This window comes from Manihot esculenta, chromosome 17, assembly GCF_001659605.2.
Source record: "Manihot esculenta cultivar AM560-2 chromosome 17, M.esculenta_v8, whole genome shotgun sequence".
In the NCBI taxonomy this organism is placed as follows: Eukaryota; Viridiplantae; Streptophyta; class Magnoliopsida; order Malpighiales; family Euphorbiaceae; genus Manihot; species Manihot esculenta.
In genome coordinates, this window is record NC_035177.2 from 27,731,064 (window position 1) to 27,753,978 (window position 22,915).

At 31.4% G+C, this 22,915-nt stretch overlaps 2 protein-coding genes and 1 pseudogene across 9 annotated transcripts; all 3 read right to left on the minus strand.

The window, feature by feature from the left end:
* Window positions 1-1,511: 1,511 nt before the first annotated feature.
* Window positions 1,512-5,772, minus strand: LOC110604669. 7 transcript variants are annotated; one of them, XM_021742931.2, is made up of 5 exons: window positions 5,647-5,772; window positions 2,658-2,928; window positions 2,410-2,563; window positions 2,107-2,267; window positions 1,512-1,892 (listed from the first exon to the last, which is right to left on the minus strand). In XM_021742931.2, coding segments are annotated over exons 2-5 (447 nt in total). In that variant the 5' UTR covers window positions 2,660-2,928; window positions 5,647-5,772; the 3' UTR covers window positions 1,512-1,762. The 7 variants fall into 7 exon arrangements, 6 of the variants coding, with proteins under 6 accessions (XP_021598623.1, XP_021598624.1, XP_043808134.1 ...); XM_021742932.2 differs by lacking the exon at window positions 5,647-5,772 and adding an exon at window positions 5,462-5,629; XM_043952199.1 differs by lacking the exon at window positions 5,647-5,772 and adding an exon at window positions 4,262-5,629.
* A 607-nt stretch (window positions 5,773-6,379) lies between these two features.
* On the minus strand, window positions 6,380-8,190 carry LOC110604792 (annotated as a pseudogene).
* Window positions 8,191-10,597: 2,407 nt separating this feature from the next.
* On the minus strand, window positions 10,598-16,235 carry LOC110605305 (mitogen-activated protein kinase 17). 2 transcript variants are annotated; one of them, XM_021743768.2, is made up of 10 exons: window positions 16,075-16,235; window positions 15,592-16,000; window positions 14,746-14,873; window positions 14,509-14,568; window positions 13,732-13,881; window positions 13,437-13,592; window positions 12,249-12,386; window positions 12,075-12,148; window positions 11,235-11,339; window positions 10,598-11,156 (listed from the first exon to the last, which is right to left on the minus strand). In XM_021743768.2, the coding sequence occupies exons 2-10, from the start codon at window positions 15,995-15,997 to the stop codon at window positions 10,877-10,879; spliced, it is 1,497 nt and encodes a 498-aa protein (XP_021599460.1). In that variant the 5' UTR covers window positions 15,998-16,000; window positions 16,075-16,235; the 3' UTR covers window positions 10,598-10,876. The 2 variants fall into 2 exon arrangements, with proteins under 2 accessions (XP_021599460.1, XP_043808539.1); XM_043952604.1 differs by lacking the exon at window positions 11,235-11,339.
* Between the last annotated feature and the right edge of the window lie 6,680 nt (window positions 16,236-22,915).

Sequence of the window (22,915 nt, forward strand, 5' to 3'; positions counted from 1 at the left end):
AGAGAGAGTTCGGTCGAGAAATCCCTTTTTGAATTAGATCAGAGATATATACACTAGTTGATCGTTCTGACACTCTTAAGTCATGTCCTATAGGACTGGATGAGAATGTCTTTTTGTAGGCGTGTCAGGTGATTAATTAATGGTAGACAATCAGCTAATAAATATAGAATTAGTTAATTCATATCTCGTCTGTCGTATTCGTCAGGTTAGTCTATTTTACTTTACTGTATGCGCATTTATGTGATTCTAGTGATATACCACAGAAATGACTAACGTGTTGGAGGTTGGCACCTTACCCTGATTTTATCAGGTTATGCCCGGTTCACCTGATTTATATAAGGTGGGTTCCTTTCCGTTATTGAGATTCACTTTGTCTTATTTAGTGCTTTGTTATAGTACGTGTTTTGAAGATATTTACCTGTTCACTCCATATTTTAATAACTATAAATCAACAACTATTGTCTTAACTTTTAATAAAAATAAAATGCTTTAAATTAATAAATTATTTTCGTCCGATTCTAAATTTTTCTGTTCAAATTAAATCTAGGATAATCAACAAATTTTTTCAATGAATTCTTTCATATATAAAAGGAAAAGGAAACTCTTCCTTGTAGCCTCTCTGTATGTGTTTTTGCTTCCTTCAATTTTTTATGGAGTGTTTTTTTTTGGGGAAGAAAAGAGTCATAAGAGTTTTTTTTTTTAATCAATGTATACTCTCTTTCTCTTAAAATATAGTTTTATTACTATTTTTTACAAGAATCAAATAATATAATTAGACTATTATTGAAATTAATGAATTTTATTTTTTTATTTATAGATCAATAAAAATAGTTTATATTTTTTATAGTTATGGAATATGGGCCCCAGCTTGATGATTGGGTGGGGAACCAGATCATTGGACCCCACATTGTCTACTTGTCCTGTTTCCTTCTCATTGGTTACTTCCATGATCAGGTTCCTATGTCTTTGTAATCTTAGTGGAGAGCAAGTGTGGGCCAATAATCTTCTTCTTCTTATTATTACTATTAAATTTCTTTTGTTGATTGTGTTAGTATTAGCCTGTGCTGATTGGCATTTATGCCTTTACGATGGACTTGGTTATTTTCTATTTCAATCATTCTTTTTTTGATACTGGATCACATCTCGCCGACAGGATGTTCTCGTAATTTCCCCATTTACAAGTGCAAATTATTATATTATTATTTATTGATATGTGAAATAAATTCAAATAAAGCCAAATTGATTGAAGAGTGAACAGCTCATATTTTTAAATTATTATAAATGATAATCTCACATTTTAATAATAATTTAAAAATAAATTTAAATTAAAAGATGAAATTAAATATTTTTAGCCAATGAAAAATTTTCCAATTTATTAAGATCTCTTCAATTACCCATGTTCTTATACACAATTGACCAAGATTTATTGCAAAAAGAAAAAAAAAAAAATTTGAGGGGATGCAAAAGCTTGACTCAATCCCTCATGCAACTGAGTATTGCCTTGAACATGGAGATGAACAAGCTTGCCAGCCAATTAGCTTTTTGCTAAAAACCTTAGCATTTTATTTTCGAGAATCCATTTTAAAGTTTATACTAAGATAATTGCAGCCATGTCATGAATGCCACATAAAGCTAATGCTTTTTATCTAGATGAACAATAAGAATCAAGCTTTCAGAGACAACAGAAAAGTAAAGCATTTTATCACCATTGACTGCTGTTTTGCATCAATAGATAGCATCAGAATGACAGATTCCATACGCTTCATCCACACAAGCCTGTCCCAGTTCCATGCAGATTACTTTGATTCACAGATAGAGATGCCAATCCGTGATGCTTTCGCATATTATCACGACACACAATTGGGCTGCTAAGAGCCAAATCAAGTTGTTGCCTGCCAATAAATTTAGTATCATCTATAGTAAATTAGACTTCTGATAAAGGAGAATAAATTAGGATTTTGTTAAAGGAGAATATGTTTCTCCTTCTATAGATGTTCTGACATTTAGGCTTAAGACCTTAACCATCTAAGGATTCCAAGAACCTTAAGCATATATGAAAAGAATTAAAATTTGTCAAACAAGAATGTGTAATAACAATATATTTACCATTGAGAAGCATGTGCTTCTTGCAAAACATTCTCATCTATGATATCCAACCTTGCAATAGGAAATTGTGGAAAGTGTCCTTTTTGCTTTTTGCGAAGCAAGTTACCACGTCCGTGTAAAAGAAGATCAGCATTTGCCAAGTGGAAACCATCTGTGGACTTCTACAGCACGTTTAAATGGTTAAGACTACTGGCAGTCAATGCTAATAATACACATTTGAACTTCCTAGCTCGATGATGATATGCATATTTTATATAGTTTTTAATATTTAAACACTTGGATTTTGAGTAAAAACATTCGTACCTGTCTTGAGTATTGAAAGCGAAAGAGTTGTGGGCATAACCTAGAGTACGAGGAAACAGAGTCCATCCCCAACTCTGACTTTTTGATCGACAAATGCACTATATCATGCACTAGGTTATGGACATAACAAACCTCAAGAAGAAGAGACAAAGACCTGTTTGGGAAAAAATTACTGAGATACGTTATTTAAAGGGATTCTCCTACATGCTCAACTCATTCAACTCTTTTTGCAAAGATAAAGTGCTCACATTCATAATAACCATGACAAATGCATATGGCATATCTATACATTATTTGAATGGAAAGGATTATTTATGTTTCCCAGTTCTAGATCATCCGTGCCTCCTATTTTTCATCAATCTTCATTCTACCATGCAACAACCCACAGTTGCAACTTTGAACCTATCTGCTAGAGCTTTAAGATCAGCAGAAGCGGCATGAAGTGGACCACCTGCTCAGATGTTCAATGACTGATGCAAGATAGAGTATTCCCCTTTTTTCCAGTTCACCTAGCATCATCTGGCACAGTTGATTTGTGTATGTGAGCGAGAGTGAGAGGGGAGAGAGAAGTAATTGGCAACATTACCATTTCTAAACATACAACGTTATTATATTTATATTTTAAAGATCCAAGCAAACCAACACAGCAAACTGTGCATATGGAGCCCGTATACACATTCCTTTATACTTTATCAGAAGAGCACTAAATTAGTAATTTCCCTCTTTTTTCCAGTTTATCATATATGAGATTAGAATACAGTCAATAAGACGGTGAAGTATGACATGCATTAAGAACAAGTTACAGGAAATATCATCTCAGATGGCTTGGCCTAAAGTGGTAGGTCGTACAGAAGAAAGGAGGTGGACAAAAGATGATGGTTGAATGTTAAAAGATCTAATATCATTGCTGCCAAGCAAAAGTTGTCCAGAAAACGAAGCAAATAAGAAAAAGAATTCATAAACCTGTCCCCTCAATTTTGAGACTGAAGTTTAATCGAGTAACATGAGCTAAAAAGCAGTGGACTTCGACGAGAAATATATCGTCATGCTAAATTTATTGTCTACTAATACAAAATTCTCAAAGGAGAAAATAAAAATTAAGAACAATTAGCAAATTTGAAGGGGGAGAGCTATTGTAATGTATTGCACCCAAAATACCAAAAATAAATGATGTACAATCCTCGCAATACTGTTTTTAAGAAAAATTAGACTTTAAGCTTCCCTTTGAAGGGTGTATAGAAAATGGGTTCGCTTATAAACAAACAAAGTCATAGAGTTCTTTGGTACTCACAATCATAACCTACAATAAAAAGCACACCATCGACAAGTCTTGAAATGCTCAAAATAAATAACATAAGCACGATTAATAAAAATGCAATAACATAATGAGAGAAAAAGAAAAATTATATGTAGAAATTGTACTTCATACTGCATATAAGCAAAATTTACCCCTCTAGAAGAGTCAATTACACAATAGAATATCTACATGGACTATGAAGGGAAAATGAGCCACTGAAAATGTGTATTGCCTCAATACTGACTTTAAGTTGAACTGATCTAAGAAATAATATCAGTGGAGAGAAAAATTGAGAAATCATTAAGCATGAGGATAATTGTTGAAAATGGATACCTTAGGCAACAAAAAAATGATGTTACCTTAAAAAGTCTAGTTTATAGAAACAAACAGAATTGGTTTAAAAAAGCAGAAGCTGGACCTCTATGAAGCATTAAACTTCTTGCATGAAGGGATTGAACAATTAATATGATAAATCTACATTTGTGGCAGGAACAAAAATTGAAGATGCAAAGGACCCTAACAAGTCAAATTTATATAACAAACATATAATCTAACCTCTTTTTTCCCCTTGATTTGAAAATTGTTTCTGTCTCTGCTTCATCCATATAACATCAGTTAAACAAAAGAAAAACAATTCCGATAAAACTTTGTAAGAATTCCTCTATAGTTGGTGGCAGATGCTACATTCTTTCAACTTGCATACTATAGAATGAAAAATATAAGATGCTAGAACATTGGACAGAATGATTGATGTGTATCTTTTAGATGGCTAAAAGGAAAAATCTGATGTTGAAACCTAAGATTGGCCATTAAACTTATGCCAAGAAGAGGAGTATGTCGAACAGCATGAAAGTGCCATTCGTAGCTAGGAGCTTTGTTTCTCTTTGAGGATTTCTACCACTTATTCTGAAATCTTCTTAGTACTTAGATTCATCAATAATCCCCCCAACTTATAGCTTCCAATCCCAATTTATGGCTGAAGAGTCTTTTAGTCTTCTTATGTAAGCTAACTATTCTCTCAGGATTTTGAGTAACAAACTCATGGGAGTTAGAGTTTAATGTTATTAGAAAAGTGATTAACATGTGATCATATTTTCCTCTTTCTCTTTTAACCACTACAGTGTTTCATCTTCATTCAGATTGTTGTAAACAGACACAAAATCCTTTCTCTTCCTCAATCTATAGAGCCACAAACTTCATGCTTTCATTAGAACAAAACTCCATTCTATTTCTTACTCTGTTCTCACATTAAAGCTCCCCATCCTATATCTCAGTTTTAAGTTGTAGCCAATAAATTACCACAACATGGTTCTATGATTCTAAAACATAAAAGGAACCAACTTTTGGTCAAACATTATTATACCAATTTCAATAGAGTCTAGACTCTAGAATATCCAGGAACCCCAATTTTCTATCTCTTAGCCCTAAATCTCCAATAAGATCAAAGCCTAATCCATCACATAGGTATTCGTAGACTGATCTGAAATTTAACCTATATCATTGATATGATGATTTTCCAAACAGAAAGAAAACTGAAGTTGCATTCATATAGCAAAAATCAATTACTGCTTGTCATCATGGTAAAGAGTCGTTGGACCAGATAAGCTGGCATCTTTTAGTCTTTTATCGATAATCCAACCACAATAGAAGGGTTAAATTACCACCAAATGCTCAAATTTTCAAGAACCAGAATCCACCCAATGGATTCTTTTCTTAGCAGCTACATTGAAAGGAATTGTGATGTGAAGGGCATACCTCAAGAAGCAAGAAGAATTCTAAAGAGGTGATACAGTAGCAGAAGAAGAAGCCATTTTTAAAATAAAAAAATCATTAATCATTATGAAAGTTTGTGCTAGTGACTAGCTACGAAACGTTTCATCTTTGATTAAACCATGATAAAGAGCGAATGCAGCAGACGCTTATAAAGGAAACCAACTCACCTTAGCACTAATGCAAAACAATATCTCCCAGGTCATTGTCGGTTTGAAGACTTGTGAGATCAGGTTGACAAATGAAACGAGTGCCGCCAAAAACAATTGCCTGACTTGCAAATAAATGTGTTTTTTTTTTTTCATTATCCCTCTCATCTCGTCAATTTATATATATAAATCGCAGGCCGAAACCGATTTTCGGTTTAATTCACGGTTCATGGAAAGTGGGACAAAGCCCAACCCAGTTTAGATCGATTAGTGGTTCTAAGTTCTAACCCCATTTAACCAATCCAGTTTCGACCCAGACATGAGACATGGGTAGTTTTTTGTTGGTTTGCTTTATTTACATTATGTGAATATAAAATAAAATAAGATTTTTTAAAGTTTGGGCGTATGAGATACAGTAATAATTTTTTATTGTTCGAAACAAAATATTTTTTAAAGTATTTGTAACTTTTTAAGAGAAAATTCTATCCACTCACCGATTTAATGAATTAAAATTGAAGATTTTCAGAGGTTCTTGTTTTAAAAAATCTCATCTCTCAAACAAAAATTCAAAATTTTTAACTTTGAAAAACCTTTTCGAGAGGACCTCAAGCTCAACCATGGAACAACAGGGGATTGAACACAAGAAGTCAAGTGGCATGGAGAATGCTAATTGATAATTATGATGCATAAGAAAGAAATTACTGAATCACCACATGCTAATTGGTAAGCACCACATGAATGAAACAAAGCTGGCTGAAATAAAAAGCATAATGTGTATTATTAATGAATCACCAATTCATACAGCAACATACTCCTGCTACAACAACAAAATGAGCAAGAAATTTCAGAGTGATCCCTCAGGAGTCTAATGCAGAATCCTTCTTTTGTTCAACAGCAAAGACGCCTCTGTCCAAAACCCAGTCCTCTATCATGGCCTGAGAATTTAGTGGCTGATCAGCAGGCACAAGATGGCCTGCCCCTAGTACCAGAGCATGGCTCAGGCTTCCCCATTTCTGCACATAACCAGCAAGCTCTCCATTTACTTTCCAGATTTTCCTTTCAGCCATCAGAAATCTCCCAATCCCTTCCCATTTCATTGTCTTGACCCAAGCCTCAGTGGAAACCACACCAACTCTTAAATCAAAATGCCCTTCGTATAACAGTATATACCTTGCTCATCTTCACCAATAATTCCACCATATATTTCACACTTTTCATCAAATCCTCTGCAAGTGCTTCCCCCACCACACTGCTGCATTCATAGAAAACTATAGATTCTTTTGCACCTAATTTCTTCTTCACCTCCTCTGATTGCAAGAATTTGGTGACTAAGCTGGTCTTATAAGGCACTTTCTTGGTGAAGTCATACAAGGTGGCCAGCCCTGTCATGTTTTGCAGCAAATCCAAGGCCTCAAATCTTGCACTTGTTGCCTCCCTCCATTTTCCCATTTTAACGAACTCAACTGCCTTTATCTGGGCTTCCTCCAATTCAGCCTTTTGCCTCTCATTTATCAAACCAGAAAAATATGCATTTTCAGCATGAGTTTTCACTTGTGCCACTGGATCTGTTAACCCATTACCTATAGCCACACCTTTCAAGTTCACTTGTTCCGCCTCCGGCAACCTCATATTATGCTTCAAAATGTAGTACCCAATTGCAGGGACATACTTCCCTGCATAACTCTCACCAGCAATATAAAGTGGACGATCCTTGAAATCTGGGTCCAAATTGATGAACCCAGTGATCGCAGCATAGAGATGCCTACCAATAGAGTGCTGATCTCTGGGTATTTCTTCAGCCGTAGCAGCTATACTAAACCCAACTCCAATTGGATTATCAATGAAAACAAGGCCAAAAATGCGATTCCAAGAGCCTGGATTTCGTTCAAGAGCAAGGTGCTCGACGTTTCCACTCTGAGTATCAACTACACGATATGGACCGAGCTCAAAGAAGTTGCCTACCATGGAGGAGCAGCCAGGGCCACCCTGGAGCCAGATAAGAAGTGGGGTTTGGGAGAGAGGTAAAACTGCATCTTGTGCTTCATAGAAGGTGTAGAAAATGGATGAATTGTTATTGGGATTGATGGGTAAGTAGCCAGATTTGGTTGGAAGAGCTTCATCTTGGAAAGTAGAGCGTGAATTAGCGATGGTGAGTATTGACGAAGCCAAAGATTCGCGGAGGAGAAAGAGAATAAGGAGCTGCAAGAAGCAAGTTAATGCCGTGGTTGACTCCATTCTTCTGAAGGTAGCTCGAGACTCTAATCTGGGCTGGCTTTAGGCTTTCGATTGCGATATGAAAATATGCTGAAGCATGTGAAGCCAAAAATTTTTGCGGCCTGTTGATTCTCTCTAACAATTCAAGGACTGAGTGAGTCCGCCTTCGCCCTGCCATCCGCTATCACTAATTTTTCATATGACGTTACTTTAATAGTTAAATATTAATATTTTAATCAAATTAAACTAATAAATATTAATATTTTGATTGAATTAGAACATTATTTTTTTAAAGTGTTGCTGAATAGAGCATTCCGTTTGAGAAAAGGTGAAATTTGGGAAAGAGGCTAATGTTTTCTTCTATGTATATATTTTTTTAATTTTTTTAAAAATTAAAAAAATATTAACTAAATAAATAAATTTTTAATATTATTAGATAATTTAAATTTTTTAGTTAAATTATCACAATCAAACAAGTATAGTATTTAAAGATTGAGTGAATAACCACTGATGACAAACTATTAAAATAATTAATATTTAATAGATTTAATTTTAAAGTGAAAATTTAAGTTACTAATAGATTTGACTTCATTGATGTTAAGAGTCATTCCAATTCAACCATGGTCAATTGTATACAAAAAATAAAAAATTGAGTTAATTTTTAGGTTAATTTAAAAATTGAATACACAATTTGATCAAATCACAAAACCAATCAACTTTAAGTATAATAAAATGAGTATGATATCTAAAAAATAATTGTAATCAATTTAATTAATATTTTTAATAATTAAAATATCATAAATTATTTGAACTTGTTTAGAATCTATTATTATTACTCAAATAATTAATTTTTTTAAGTTTACTCAAATAATAATTTAAAATTGATAGTATAGTTTTACATATTTTAATTAATAACTTATGTTTAAAAATAATAAATTTATTAAGTAATACTTATTTAAAATATAGTAAAAAAATATTAAGATTATTGTAAAATTTTATATGTTATATTTAATTATTTATTTATGAAAATAGTCTTACTCAGTCTTAAGTAGGTTCGAGTAAATAACCAAATCAAAATTTTCTTTTTTGAAAATGTATTTTACATTTGCAATTTCCATTTTAAGAAACATATTTCTTAATTTCAAATTCTTCTTCCTCCACCTATGCGTGTCAATCTCTCACCACCCAGCGCCGATCTTCTACTCAAACGCCACCGTTCACCTCCATCATCTCGATTTCGTTGTTCATTACCACCGGCAGCAACAGCACGCCACCATTGTTTCTCTTCTCTCTCCACTCTGACAATATCTTCAAGTCACTATCATCAACGATCAGGTCCACCTCCAAAAGCGTTTAACCGGTTAATCTGTAAAATGGGTTTAATAATTTTGATTGCCTCTATTTTTCTCTGTGTTATTAGGAGACAATCTAATGTCTTTATGCACGCAAGCTGTTCCGTTAAATGTCTCGATGATTACTGCTTAGCCGTTTTATCGGTTGGATGATCTAATTAAATTGCTATTTTTGAGCTAAAGGTTAGTGCTGACGGGCACTTGATGTGTTAACTAGTTTTTATATATGAAGTTATGAACATTTGGTTGTTTCTATCTGCAGATAAGCTATCTAGACTTCACCAATTGTATAACAGGATTATGATTGTAATACTAAATCTTTTCGTATCATTTATCTTTGTTTAAAAAATTCTGCCTTTCAGAACTAGAGCTGGGTATTCTAGGGCTGAGCAATTTTGTGCATGTTACCCTGCTGAACTGAACTTTTAATGGATACTGCTGTGACTATTGTTGATATAAATATGTGTGTGTGACTGTGTATGTATACTTGCGCATAGTTAGTTGTGACGTTTGGGGTTCTGTTGAATTCTGGTAGTTATGTAAAGCTAGCACTTGGCCTTTGAATAAGAGGAGTTGAAAAGTTATGCAGTGAAACTGTGATACCATGCAGTATTAGCTACATATTACAAGAAGTGAAGATAGACAATTATGTAAAAGTAATTATTTTTTAAAAAAAAATTATTAGTTAATTACTATATTTTTAGGGTTCACTTGTCCATTATTAGACTATATTTATATAGTTATTTATCTTTTATTGGTTTGTCGTACCATATGACTAATTGTTTATTACTAGACTATATTTATATAGTCATCCACCTCTTATTGGTTTGTCTTTTATTGATTTGTCGTACCATATAACCAATTCTACATGATATCACCACTCAGTGTATAATTGCTCTGAGTAGTGGGTGCAATAGAGTTTTCTGCATCATGGCAAAGCGCTTTGATCACCAAGGGAAATCACCATATGCCTATCAAGCTGTAAGTTTGACAGTTCTTGGAACTTAAATTTCTCTATTGCATTTGATATAAATATGTTTCTTCTGTGCAAATTGCCTGTCATGAATGGCCATTCAGTGATATTTATCTTTATTGATTTGAAATTGTCATTGAAAAATTCAGATGGTAGTTTTTCTCTTATTGTGAATCTAAAAACCAACTTGCTTTAAATTTTCATGGGGAAATTTTCACCTTGATGACATTCTGATTTTATTAATCAATCCAAGATTTATTAATTGGTTTGCGTTGCAAAGAGATCCCAATTTGCTTTTTATGGAAGATAGTGACACTTAGAAGTGTTGTGTTTACATTTTTAATGTACTTGCCAATGCTTCTACTCTTAGCTTCTTTATAGTCCCGTAGCAATAACTAAGCCATCCATAATTAATGGGGCATCTGAAATTCTATGCTACGAAACAAATAATTAGTTCATAGGATACCATATGTGGGAATTAGGAACACTTCTACACCCCAGTAGCTGAATCTTGCACTCACATCTCAGCTTTTACAGTGAGAATGCAAGCAATATAAGTGTCGAAAAGACAGTAGCAGCTAGCATGAAAAGAGAAATAGCAGAGTGGTACCCTATCTTTTATCTTCAGCAGTATGCTAGCTGAATAAATATATATTTTTAAATTGTAAACGTCCCCTTCTTGTGGGGGCGCTCCATGGTGTGCACGTAAAAATCAGAGAGCATGTACTTCGCGATCATTTCCAACCATGCCAATGCACCTTGAAGCACAGATACTGTCGCTCCTCAACAGGCTACGGGCGCCACACTTCGGCTTGGTAGAGCTGGTCTGCATAGCTACTGCATTTCTGTTTGCCGATTGCAGATCTTCAGTTGATTGCAGATCTTCAGTCGTTTCTGACTTTGGAGGACTCTGAATAGTTGCACGAGTAAAAGATGCTGCACTACGCTTTATGACAATATCAGTTTCATCATCGATTGTGCAGATCCGCTCCCTGCAAACAAGGCAATGAATAAAACAATCAGCATAACTAATATAGCACTAAATGGGGGAAATGTTTCCATCAAATCACCTAGGCAAGGAGGTGGCATGCTTCCTATGCAAAGGACTGCTTCTTTCACTTCTACCATTTCCTTCCTCAAGATGTGCAAATTGTTCCTTAAATCGGTCAATTCCACTGGGTAAACAAAAGATCCATATCAGTTGCAGTGCAAGACGCCTCTTATCAATCCAATTAGCTTGCACAGGATAGCTCCCATGGAGAGGAAAATAACATTCACTCTCATGCAGAGTTAAATTTTTATAATATTTTAAGATTTTTTCCTGCTAAGAATCTCGCTAGCTTGCTTGGTGCTAAGTTTTCTGTGATAAGACCAGCAGTGACATGAATCTCTCATCTCTATTATGAATAATTAGCTGCCTGCACTATTTACAAAGATCCAAAATGAAGTAGATATGCAAGAATGCATTCTTCACCTTGAAGAGGAAAGCACAACACAGCAACAAACAGCAGTGCAGTAAAGGAATAAAATGTATGTAGTAATATGATCCCCATATTGCACATCTCTATAGGTAACGTGGCTGACGTTTCAAATGAAGATCCATTTTGTGCAATAAGTTAGCAACATCTTTAGAACACCGACTAATGATTTTATACAATTATAAAGCACAAATTTCAACTGGAATCTAGAACAAGGACACTTTTTTCTTTTTTCCGATTAGAGGATAGGGGTATGGGACTGGAATCTAACATGCAAGTGATATTCCCTTTAACCACTGGATCAAATCATGCTATGCGAACATAGAGACTTGACAGTGGTGCAATGAAAGCCATATGTAGGAGTTACTATTCCTTCTATGTGATTTTCTTCATTCTTATCTTAATACAGGAAATGATACATGGATGTCTCACCTTGGATACACGAAGTGAGTATGATCTGTTCCCCGGAGGTACTCTTTCAGCATCTCAGGATGGTACTCCAAAATCTGTTTGCCTTAAATAATATGAATCACCAGGGAGAAGGAAACCACTAAACTAGCAGAAAGTAACACCGCTAAAGCAAAGCATATTTTAATATAGCCCTACCTCTCTATAGATTAACTCTCTTACGTCATCTTCTGTCAACTTCCTCCTCTCAAATTCAAACTCAAGCTTTGAAATAGGTTGTCTTGATGGTTCATGCTCTTTATTTGCCAGATCATGAAAATATGGATCTGCTAATGCCTGTAGAAGGCGGAAGAAACAAAACTAGGATGAAGAATACATTTAGTTTAATATATATAAAGGAACCGTAAAGTGATGTGAAATGCAGCGTTAAGCTGGGTAATTTGTACAAGCTGATCCTCAACTGAGATAGTTATTTCATTTTTTAATCACTCAACTTTAATTTGTTAGGATAAAATCTCTTAATTTTAATTTTGTTTCCACAAAATCCACTGACCTGCAGTAGCAAGTTTCTAAGTTAAAAGGACCAACGTTATCCTTTTGCCCTTTCTCTCAAAAAGGATAAAGTTACTATTTTGTACGCTTTTCCTTTATTTTTGTGATTAAATTAATTATGCCATTTCTTAATAAAATTAATTTATTTTAATCAATTTCTCAACAAAAACTTATATACATTAATTAATTAAAATTTAATTGTAACAACTGAAAAAAATAACGAATAATTTTAAATTTTGCTTTAAAAAAAAAACGAATAATTTTAAATTTAAAAGAATATTTTTATTGACATAAATGATATTTTATCAATACTTTATTTTTATAATTTGATTAATGATAATTTAATATTATTTAGAAAAAAAATAAACTTGAAAGAAAATATGTTCAGACATATTCCTCCATCCCTTTCAGTTTAAGCACTCGAAAAACCCTTTTGATCAAATTAATTAGTTTTCCATGTTACAGTCAAATTTTAATTAATAATAAACAACATACATATAATTAATATTTTCTTAATATATTTCATTAAAAATCAATTAATTTTATTAATAAAAACTATTGATTAATTTAATATTAAAATAAGAAGGAAAAAAGAAGGGAAATAGAGCAAAATAGTAATTTTATTCTTTTAAAGAGAGGAAAAGAGGGTAATTTTGTTCCTCATATGGTCAGAGATATGGTCAGAGAGACCTTTTTTTTTTAAACTAAAATAAAAATTAAGAAGGATATATTTTAACAAATTGAAATCACGTGACTGAAATGAAAGAACCACCTAAATTAAGGGACAATTGCTGCAATTTGTTCATGTTAACCTACTGATATGCTAAATTTTACCTCTTCAGCAGAAGGACGGTCTTTAGGATCAAATGCCAGCAAACGCTCAAGCAGTCGCAGAGCCATCGGGTCAGCATTTGGAATTTTCTTTGACAAAGGAATCGGTCGTTTTTTCCTCATGCTATTCAAATACTTCCTAGCTTTTTCATTCCCAATCTGGAGGTATCATTTAAAAGAACGAAGATTTTGAGAAATGATGGCATAAACATGATTAAGAATGTGAAGAGGCTGTCCTTTAACAATTATGAAAAGCTTCTGTAAAAGCAAAACAGATAGATGGAAAAAGGCAACAAACCCGTGCAATGGATTCTGCTGAAGGAGTGCCAAGCACATCAGTTATGATATCCAGCTGATGCACCACATTTTTTCCAGGAAACAAGGGTTTCCCTGTTAGCAACTCGGCAAATATACATCCTATGCTCCAGGTATCAATAGCAGGAGTGTACTGCAGAACACAAAATTCGAGAAATGCTTTACGAGAATTCTCAAAAAAATTATAGTATAGTCAGTGCAAGAAAAAAAGATCAACTAGCACAACTTAAAATAGGCTAAAACTCCTAGGCACATGGAAACACAAGTAGTGTCTGAAGATACTGATAAAAGCAGCAAGAAACAAATCTCTCTTTTTTTTTTTTTTAATGAAAAGCAATGATCTGGAAGCATTACTGCGGGAAACTCTGCAACACGGCATATCTGAACACATTATAACGTGAGGATATTTGAATTTTACACACGTTTGTGAGCATTCATTCTCAGCTATTTGTGCAAATGCGGAAAAGTGACCACCTGAAGTATTACTATTATTGTACTTTTCTTTCCAAGTACAGTAAAGCAAAATGCAGGTATGGAGAATCTAAAACACCCAACTTTGGTGTCCTTAAATGCATACAGATAACCAGGGAAAACAAGGACACTAACAATCTAGCACCCAAAAAAAGATACCAAGAGGCAGCCTATGCTGAAAATTTTTAATCAACTTTATTATAGATAAAACACTTCAAAATATAATCTCTTTTTTCAGAGTAAGGAACAGAAACCAGACATGGGGAAAAACTAATTTGCACATGCATACCTTTGAGGAAAAGGAACCACAGAGTTCAGGAGCTCGGTACCATCGTGTTGCCACATAATCCTTCACAAATAAGGTATTATCAGTTAATCCAGGGAACATATAGGATATTTTTATTATATACTCGCTAGAAGTAGAATCCTCCACAGATTTTATTTTCTTCCTTTGACACTAGAAAAAAGGAGGCATAAATAATACAATACTGAAAGATGCTGCAGTATGCTTCCACAAGACACTTACCGTCCAAAAAATGGCAGATGGAGCATTGGTAAAGGACACGCGAGCAAGCCCAAAATCACAAAGCTTTAGCTTGCAGTCTGCATTAGCAAGAATATTTTTTGGCTTCAAATCTCGATGAAACACATGCGCTGCAAGATCCAAGACAGAGGAATCATCAGAGCCAATTTGGAAAAAGTTATTTAAACTCCTCTATTAAAATTAAAAAAAAAACGGTTCAAAAAAAAAAATATTTATGCCTCATTTGACATTGAATCTTAGGATAAAATGTATTTTTCAGGGAAAACAAACTTTCACTCTTTAAGTGCTAATGAAAAGGGACACTAAACAAGTTATTTTGGTATTCTACTTATTGTAATTTTTATTTAATATTCTTAAAACTAGAACATATGAAATTTGATTCATTTAATCAATTTTTAATGCTATCTAACATACAAATCATCAATTATTTTAGAATTTATAACACAAATATTAAATAATATATTCGGAAGGAGTATCAGTTGAACTTTTAAAGCATTTTTTACTTTATTAATTATTACTACTAATTTAATTGTTAAAATTTAATTTAAAAGTGAAGTAAATTGAAAACTAAATAACTAAGCAAAAAAACAAAACCTCAGTTTATGAATGTGTTTTTAATTTAGCTTGAACATTAGATTAAACGATAACTGTAAATAGGTCTTTAATTTAATTTTAAATTAATTTTTAATATCATTCAATATTTAGCTAACAGATTTAAAGATATATTTTTATTACCGCTGACAAACAAATAATTATTGTTTTTTCGCAAAAAGGATAATCAAGCAATTGCAAAATTAATTTAAAATTCTATCTCAGAATATAAGAAACCTGAGTGTATATATTTCAGAGCTCGAAGAAGCTGGTACAGGAAAAACTGATGATGCTCAGGAGTGAGATCATCATTCAACTTAATAACCTGGTGAAGATCAGATTCCATCAATTCAAAAATGACATAAATGTCCTTGAACTCTCTAGGCGATGGAGGAAGCATTATGTGCTTGATTTCAACAATATCAGGGTGTCTGAGGAGGCGGAGGAGCTTGATCTCACGCAGAATGCGCGTAGCATCAGAGACATGCTCAAAGATATTGGTCATCTTCTTTATAGCTACCTTCTCTCCGGTATGAGTATCTATGGCGGAGGCCACCACTCCATAGCTTCCCTTCCCAATTACTTCTTGAATCTCGTACTGGTTCGCCTCTCCATACTCCGTGAAAAATTCTTTCTCAAGCATTGTCTAAATTAATCCCAAAAATCAAAGAAAAATTAGGGGAAATGAAAGAAAAATCAGATTAGAAAAAAAAACCATACCTTATTGTCTGTGGGCGAACAATAAGACGATGGCGCCTGGAGAAGCAATTGGAGGTATGGATTTGAGCTGCGAAGGACATATATATGTGAATTTGAAGGAATCTTAGGAAGATTTTCCTGTGTGTGTTTGGGAAGAAAGAAGGGCAAAGATTATATAGAGAACGGGACAAGATTTGAACTTGTCAACTATTTTGAAAGTAACAGTACGCATTTTGCTACGAGTCAATCAGATCATGAGATGGGGAGGTATTGGCCGTTTGATTTGATGACATTTTTTGCCTTCCAATTTTGACAAAATTTTCTCCTATATATACGGAACTTTGTAGTGTTTTATTTCCAAGCTTTCTTTCCTGTTTGTGGAACTAATTACGATGTAATATTAACCATATCCAAAAAAAAAAAACATGTGAAATAGGAAAGTGAACTCATTTTCAATTTTTATTTACCATTTATTGCTTGATGACAATAATTTATTAAAATATATAATTATTTTATATAAAAAATATTAAACAAATATCATATACTTCATCTATAACATATGATTAAAATTTAAAAATTTAAAAGATCAGGTTAATTATTAAAATCAACCAATAGATTGGGAAATTCCCTTACACTACTCATAATCTAGAATCTTGCTGGTTCTGCATAGAATTTATATAGCTATTTTAAAAATATTATCATAAACAAAGGTACTAATATTTAATTTTTTTTTTTGTAATTTTAACATCCACAGAGAATTATATATATATAATTATTATAATTAAATAAAACTATAATTTGTAAAAGAAATTATGTTGTTTTATTTTTTAATATTTAAAAGGACATCAACTGTCTCTCAGAAAGTAATTCCCCAGTGTTAATAATTGAACCTTCTAATAATATTCTTTTTTAAAAAAATTAATTAATTTCATTATTGATTCAACACTTATTAATAAAAAATATTTTAATTATTTTATAAATGGTTTTATTGCATGTGAAAATTAATTTCTAAACAAAAATCAAGTGTTATTTAGAATAAAATTCTAAAAAATATATCAAATTTTAGAAAATTAAGTGCAATAAAATTTAGTCTAGTTTAATTTAATAATTCATATTTAAATTTTGAGTTACCACTTTCTCAATTATCTTGTAAAAAATAAACTAAACATTTTATTTTAAAAATATAAATTGAGCATTTTTTTTTATAAAATGATAATAGAAAACAGTATTATAATAAGAGGGGGAGTTTTTTTTTATTAGTTGCAAAAAGAATAAGAAGGGGAGGCTCACCTGAGGAAGAATGGGACACGACAGGCAGGAATACTTGAATTAGAAGGAACAAAATTGAAAATGAGTCATAAAAATGCGGACCTTATCTCATCAGTTATTCCCTGTATTCACGGAGCTGCAAAGGAGACACAATCAGATAGTGACTATCCTTTGTGGACTTGCATGGAGGCCACTGTCTCATTGGACATCTCCACATATTTTATAACACTTATATATAAAATTTCATTTGTCAATTTATTTTTAAATTTTAATTGGTAACTGAAATTTTCCATATAATTCCATGATAACATGACCAATATGTTAACATTTTCTTTCTTACTAGACAGTTAACGTCTTTAAATCAATGAAATTATTTTTTTTTTAAATAGGGGGTTGGGGGAGTCGAACCTTAGACCTTTCAAGGCTACAGAATGCACTTTTCATCAGGCTAAGTCTTGGAGTGCCAATAAAATTATTTTTAAAATTATAAAATTTTTAATGAGAATATTTACCTAAAAAATTATGAGATTATGATATACTTTAGGGACGTAAATGAGATTATTCTATTCAAAATTCTATTAATATTATTAATATTTTTACTCACCTCTAATTATATTAAAATTTATTTTAAAATCATACTCGATTTATAAAAATTATAAAATGGAAAAAATAATAATATTTTATTGATTGAATATTTATACATATGAAAAAAAAATTATGAGAAAATTAAGAATGTGAAGAAAAATATAATTATTTTTATGGCTATAAATAAGGTGTTGAGACGTACAATCAATCAGAGCCATGAAAAAAATGAAAGATTCTGAGGAGAAGTTTATGGTTGTGAAACGCTGAATTGGGGGATATTTTAAGCCGTGTAGTTTGGCTTTTTCTTTGCGCTCTCCACTAGATAATTAATGGATATGGATTCTCTTCTTGTTCATATCAACTTGGGCCAACTAACAACTGCCCACCCACCAGTGGTTTATGTATTTTCCTCCTTTTTTTTAAAAAAAAAAATATTTATCAAATAAAATACAACAAAGATTTGAGCAATTTATCATAGATATCTCTTCCTTTCTGTTAGAACATTATCACCTTACATAATAAAAAGGAAAATTTGTTATTTAGTTCATATCATATGATAAAATATTTTTTTAATTTAAAATATGTAAAATTTAGTATTTTAATTAATATAAAAATAATAAATATTTTAAATTATAAAAATAATATTTTTTATTAAAAATATTATATTGTGTATAAACACATGATGTAATTGGATATAAAAATTAAATTAAATTTATTTTTTATTCGAGTAAAAATATAAAAATTTAATCATATTTATTTTTAATTTTTATAAAAATTATTTAATGTATTTTTTAAAATATAAAATTAACTAATTGGTTTTATCATATCACAAAAATTAAATAATAAATTTTTATTTTTAATAATCGATTGAAACTTAATAATTTGTTTAAAGAAATGAATAAAGTAGGAGGTCTTAAAGTATATTTTGTTTAAACGACTTTATTTTATAATTTTGGATCTCTATAATTTTTATTATTTAAAGCAAAGAAATTCTTTTATTTATTTATTTATAGATTTTAAAGATGGAAATTTTTTAATAAAAAATAAAGATTTTTAAAAATTATGTGTTCTTCTTTTCGATGGAGGTCGACATTGGCCTTTAGCTTGCAGTGGATGTATGTGCATCGCTTTGCCGCTAGTAGATGTGCTTCAGGGTTGCCAGGTTGAATCTGGTCATTGCTGTGTTCCTTTGGTGCTTTTTGTTTGTTGCTTTTCTTAACATGTACAGGGAGCGATGACTGGGTTTTTTTTTTTGTTTGTTTTTTTTTTTTTTTCAGCTATTGTAGGATTTATTTGGTGGTGTTGTGTGTAGGGCTGTAAATGAGTCAAGTTATTCGTGAGCTACTCGAGACTCGACTCGATAAAAACTCGACCGAGTTCGACTCGAGCTCAATTTTGAGACTCGTCACTTAAACAAGCTGAGTTTGAGCTCCATAGTATTCGGCTCGTTAAGACTCGCGAGCTGGCTCGTTAAGACTCGCGAGCTGGCTCGTTTTTAGGCTCGCGAGCTGGCTCGTTTTTAAGCTCGCGAGCTGGCTCGTTGAGAAGGCTCGCGAACAGGCTCGTTGAAAAGGTTCACGAGCAGGCTCGTTAAATAGGCTCGTGAGTAATATTGTTTAAATAAATTGGTAAACCAATTCGTTAAATAAATTTATGAACAAGTTCATATATTATTAAAAAAATAAAAATAACTATAAAGTTATAAAATTTAAACTATTATAAATACTTGAAAATTATAGTATTGAGAATTACAAATAATTAAGATTAATTATTATAATTAATATTCTTTAAAATTAAATTATAAATTTTTTTGTATATAATTATTATAATAAGATTCCATAAAATTAATGTATAATTACAAATAATTAATATTAATTATTATAATAAATATTCTTTAAAATTATAGTACTACATGATAAATTGAGTTGTAAAAATTATATACATTTTAAAATTAAAGTATAATTATAAAAAAAAATTTGTATATAATTAAGCATACAATATAAAAGATGATAATAATTATCAAAGTATATTAATAATAATTAATTAAGATTATATGGATGTTGAAGTTGAAATTCAAGTTAACAAATTAAACAAGCATGAAGATGATTATGAAGACAATTAAATTATATTAGCTTGTTTTAACTGTTGGAAGTTGGAATCAACTTTATTCGTTTGATATTAAATTTTGTGTGTAATCTAATTTTATTATGTTGTTGAATTTATATTTATTTGTGTTATTTTAGTTATAAATTATGTTACGTAATTTTTTTTATGTACACTATCTTTTTTTATATTATTTAAATTAATGATGATTAAAAACTGATTAAAATGTAATTATTAATTCGAGCTCGAACCTGAACTTGAGCTCAAACCAAACTTTTTAATTTTGAGCTCGGTCTCGAGTTTTTTTTAACGAGTTTCTTAATCGAGCTTTCCGAGTTCGAGCTCGAGTTTTATTAACTAGCTTCTTAATCGAGCTTTTCGAGTTCGAGCTCGAATTAGGCTCATTATTAAATCGAACGAGTTTTTCACGAGTTGAGCTCGAATCGAGTTCGATTATAATATTTAATTCTCGAGCAGAGCTCGAATCAAATATTAGAGCTCGAGCTTCCAAGCTTTTTTAATAAACGAGCTTGAGTTTTACAAAGTTTGGCTCGGCTCGGCTCGATTACACCCCTAGTTGTGTGAGATTTGCTTTTTCTCCAAGGAGTTGAATCGGTGATAGTGTTAGATCCGCTTTCAGTTTTTGGGCTTGAGTTTGTTAGTTGGGCCATCTGAGTGGTTTTTTTTTTTTTTTTTTTTTATTTTTTTTTTTATGGTATGGAGCTGTAACTTGCATTGTTTTTTACATGTATTTTACGGTTAAATAAACATTAAAAAATAATTTCAAACAGATCCTTTACGTTTTTTTTTCCCCGAAGAAAAACCTCTGCGTTGGATCTATGTCACATACACCGGCTAAATCCAATGTTTTTCATATTCTAAATGAGTGCGGATTAAGATAGACTGCACGCAATCCAAACATGAATGTAACAAGGAAAAAGAAAAGATAAAAGATAAAAATCCAACTCTTTATCACCAACTCTAAGTGGCTGCAAATTTTATGGAGATTGTTATATATATGTATGTATATATATACTAGAAATAATTTAATAGTAATAACATTTAAGTCTTTTTTTCTAGAGATAAATAACATTTTTATTCAAAATTAAACAGTATGAAGAGTCTAAAAAATCAGTCCATAGCAAAAAAGCCTTAGACTCATCGGTCCAAGAAAAAAAAAAGGCCAGAAGCCCATACATAGGAATCTTTCTATTGGGTTGATTGATCTGGAAAGAAGAGCCGTTCTTTAAAGCAAGTCGTGCGGCATCATCTCCTCCTCCAAGGAGAACATCCAAGAAAAGAGCACAACTGATGAATGTCATCACCATTTTCCAACACTCGAAGAACCAAGTAAACCTCCCGCATGGCTCAAACAGTAAAGAAACAACAACCGCCTCGATTAGACAAAAGCCAGAAAGCTTAGAGCCAGAACAGGGACCAAAGAGCAGCAGGGATAGAATATGTCTTCGGGCAGTAAGGCAAAGCTCCTTTTGACTATCTCAATCTCTTGTAGCCATTTAAGCCATTTAAGGACTAGATGCATGCATCAGGGAGGGACAAGATTTAAATATATTAAAGAAATTTAAATATATCTCAATCTTGTCCCTCTAAGATTTAAGGACTATCTCAATCTCCTGTAGCCAATCTCCATCCATCAACACTATTCTTGGAATTTATTCTAACCCAATTTATTCTTGGAATCTTAGAGGGACAAGATTGAGATATATTAAAGAAATTGGCTTTCCATCCATCAACACTATTCTTGGAATTAGAATTGGGTTAGAATAAATTTTCATCCAAATGACATTCCTCCTTTTCATCCCAATTGCTGAGCGTCAACATTTGGTTTAGTTTAAAATTAAATCCAATGGAATTAATCTAATTTAGTTTAATTTGATTGATTTTAATTTTTAATAAATTTTTTTATTTTTTATCTTTTATTTTTAATATTTTAAAATTTAATTGAAATATTTTAATCTTAGATCTAATCTCTATGTATTATTGATAATAATATATTATTATCATTAATCGGTTCGATTTAATTTTTTTGATTTTTTTCTGATCAAAATCGAATCGAATTAAAATAAATAAAACATCGAACTGAATTTTTAATTTAATTCGATTCGATCAATTTTTTCAATTTAAATCAAATATTGCTCACCTTTACCAATTGTTACTATAAAAAAAGGAAGACAAAAAGACAAGTTGTTATGGCATCACACAAAAAATGGTCACTGTGAGGTACAATCTGTTTATTATATTGCTAAAATTCATTTTTAATAGTACTTGATAACAACTCCTTTTTCTTTTTTTAGAACCGAAAATTCATATATTTCTTTAAATGCTCGAAAATAATTTAGTTTTGGTTTCACCGTCCCTTATAATTTAATTTTCTTTCAATGCCCGAGAGCAATTTAGTTTAGTATTTAATTCTTGGAATTCAATTCTATGAAATTGGTCATAACCAAAACCAATTCCAATCAAATTTGATAGAATTTGAAATGAATTTCACAAAATTTATAATACCAATATTTTTTGGATTAAAATGTCATTCCCAAATAATTTAATCTAAATAATTTATCCCATATATTTTATTAGTCATAAAAGTGAAACCTAATTTTCTATACTATTTATTTTATTATGTAAATTAAAAATTATTTTAAATTCATTAATATATTTTTAATGGGTTTATATTTTTATTAATTTTTATAAATTTATTAGATATAAAAATTTTTGATAGAATAGAATTTTTTATTTTACTCTTAAGGATAGTTTAGAAAATGAAAAAATGAGTTATGTGAAATTTAATTAAATTCTATATTTTAAGTTTTCTCATACCAAATAATAGAACTGATTTCAAATGACATTAATGTCATCTGTCCAATGTTTGTTTACCACAAACTAC

Excerpts from the sequence above, each read along its gene's own strand:
- LOC110604669 (XM_021742931.2), bottom strand. Across the intron at positions 2,268-2,409 it reads GCTTTCAATACTCAAGACAG|AAGTCCACAGATGGTTTCCA; the intron begins GTACGAATGTTT and ends AACGTGCTGTAG. Across the intron at positions 1,893-2,106 it reads GAAGCACATGCTTCTCAATG|GCAACAACTTGATTTGGCTC; the intron begins GTAAATATATTG and ends ATTTATTGGCAG.
- LOC110605305 (XM_021743768.2), bottom strand. The coding sequence starts at position 15,997 with ATGCTTGAGAAAGAATTTTTCACGGAGTATGGAGAGGCGAACCAGTAC. Across the intron at positions 14,569-14,745 it reads CATCTGCCATTTTTTGGACG|GATTATGTGGCAACACGATG; the intron begins GTAAGTGTCTTG and ends TTATTTGTGAAG. Across the intron at positions 11,157-11,234 it reads CATGCCACCTCCTTGCCTAG|GGAGCGGATCTGCACAATCG; the intron begins GTGATTTGATGG and ends CCTTGTTTGCAG.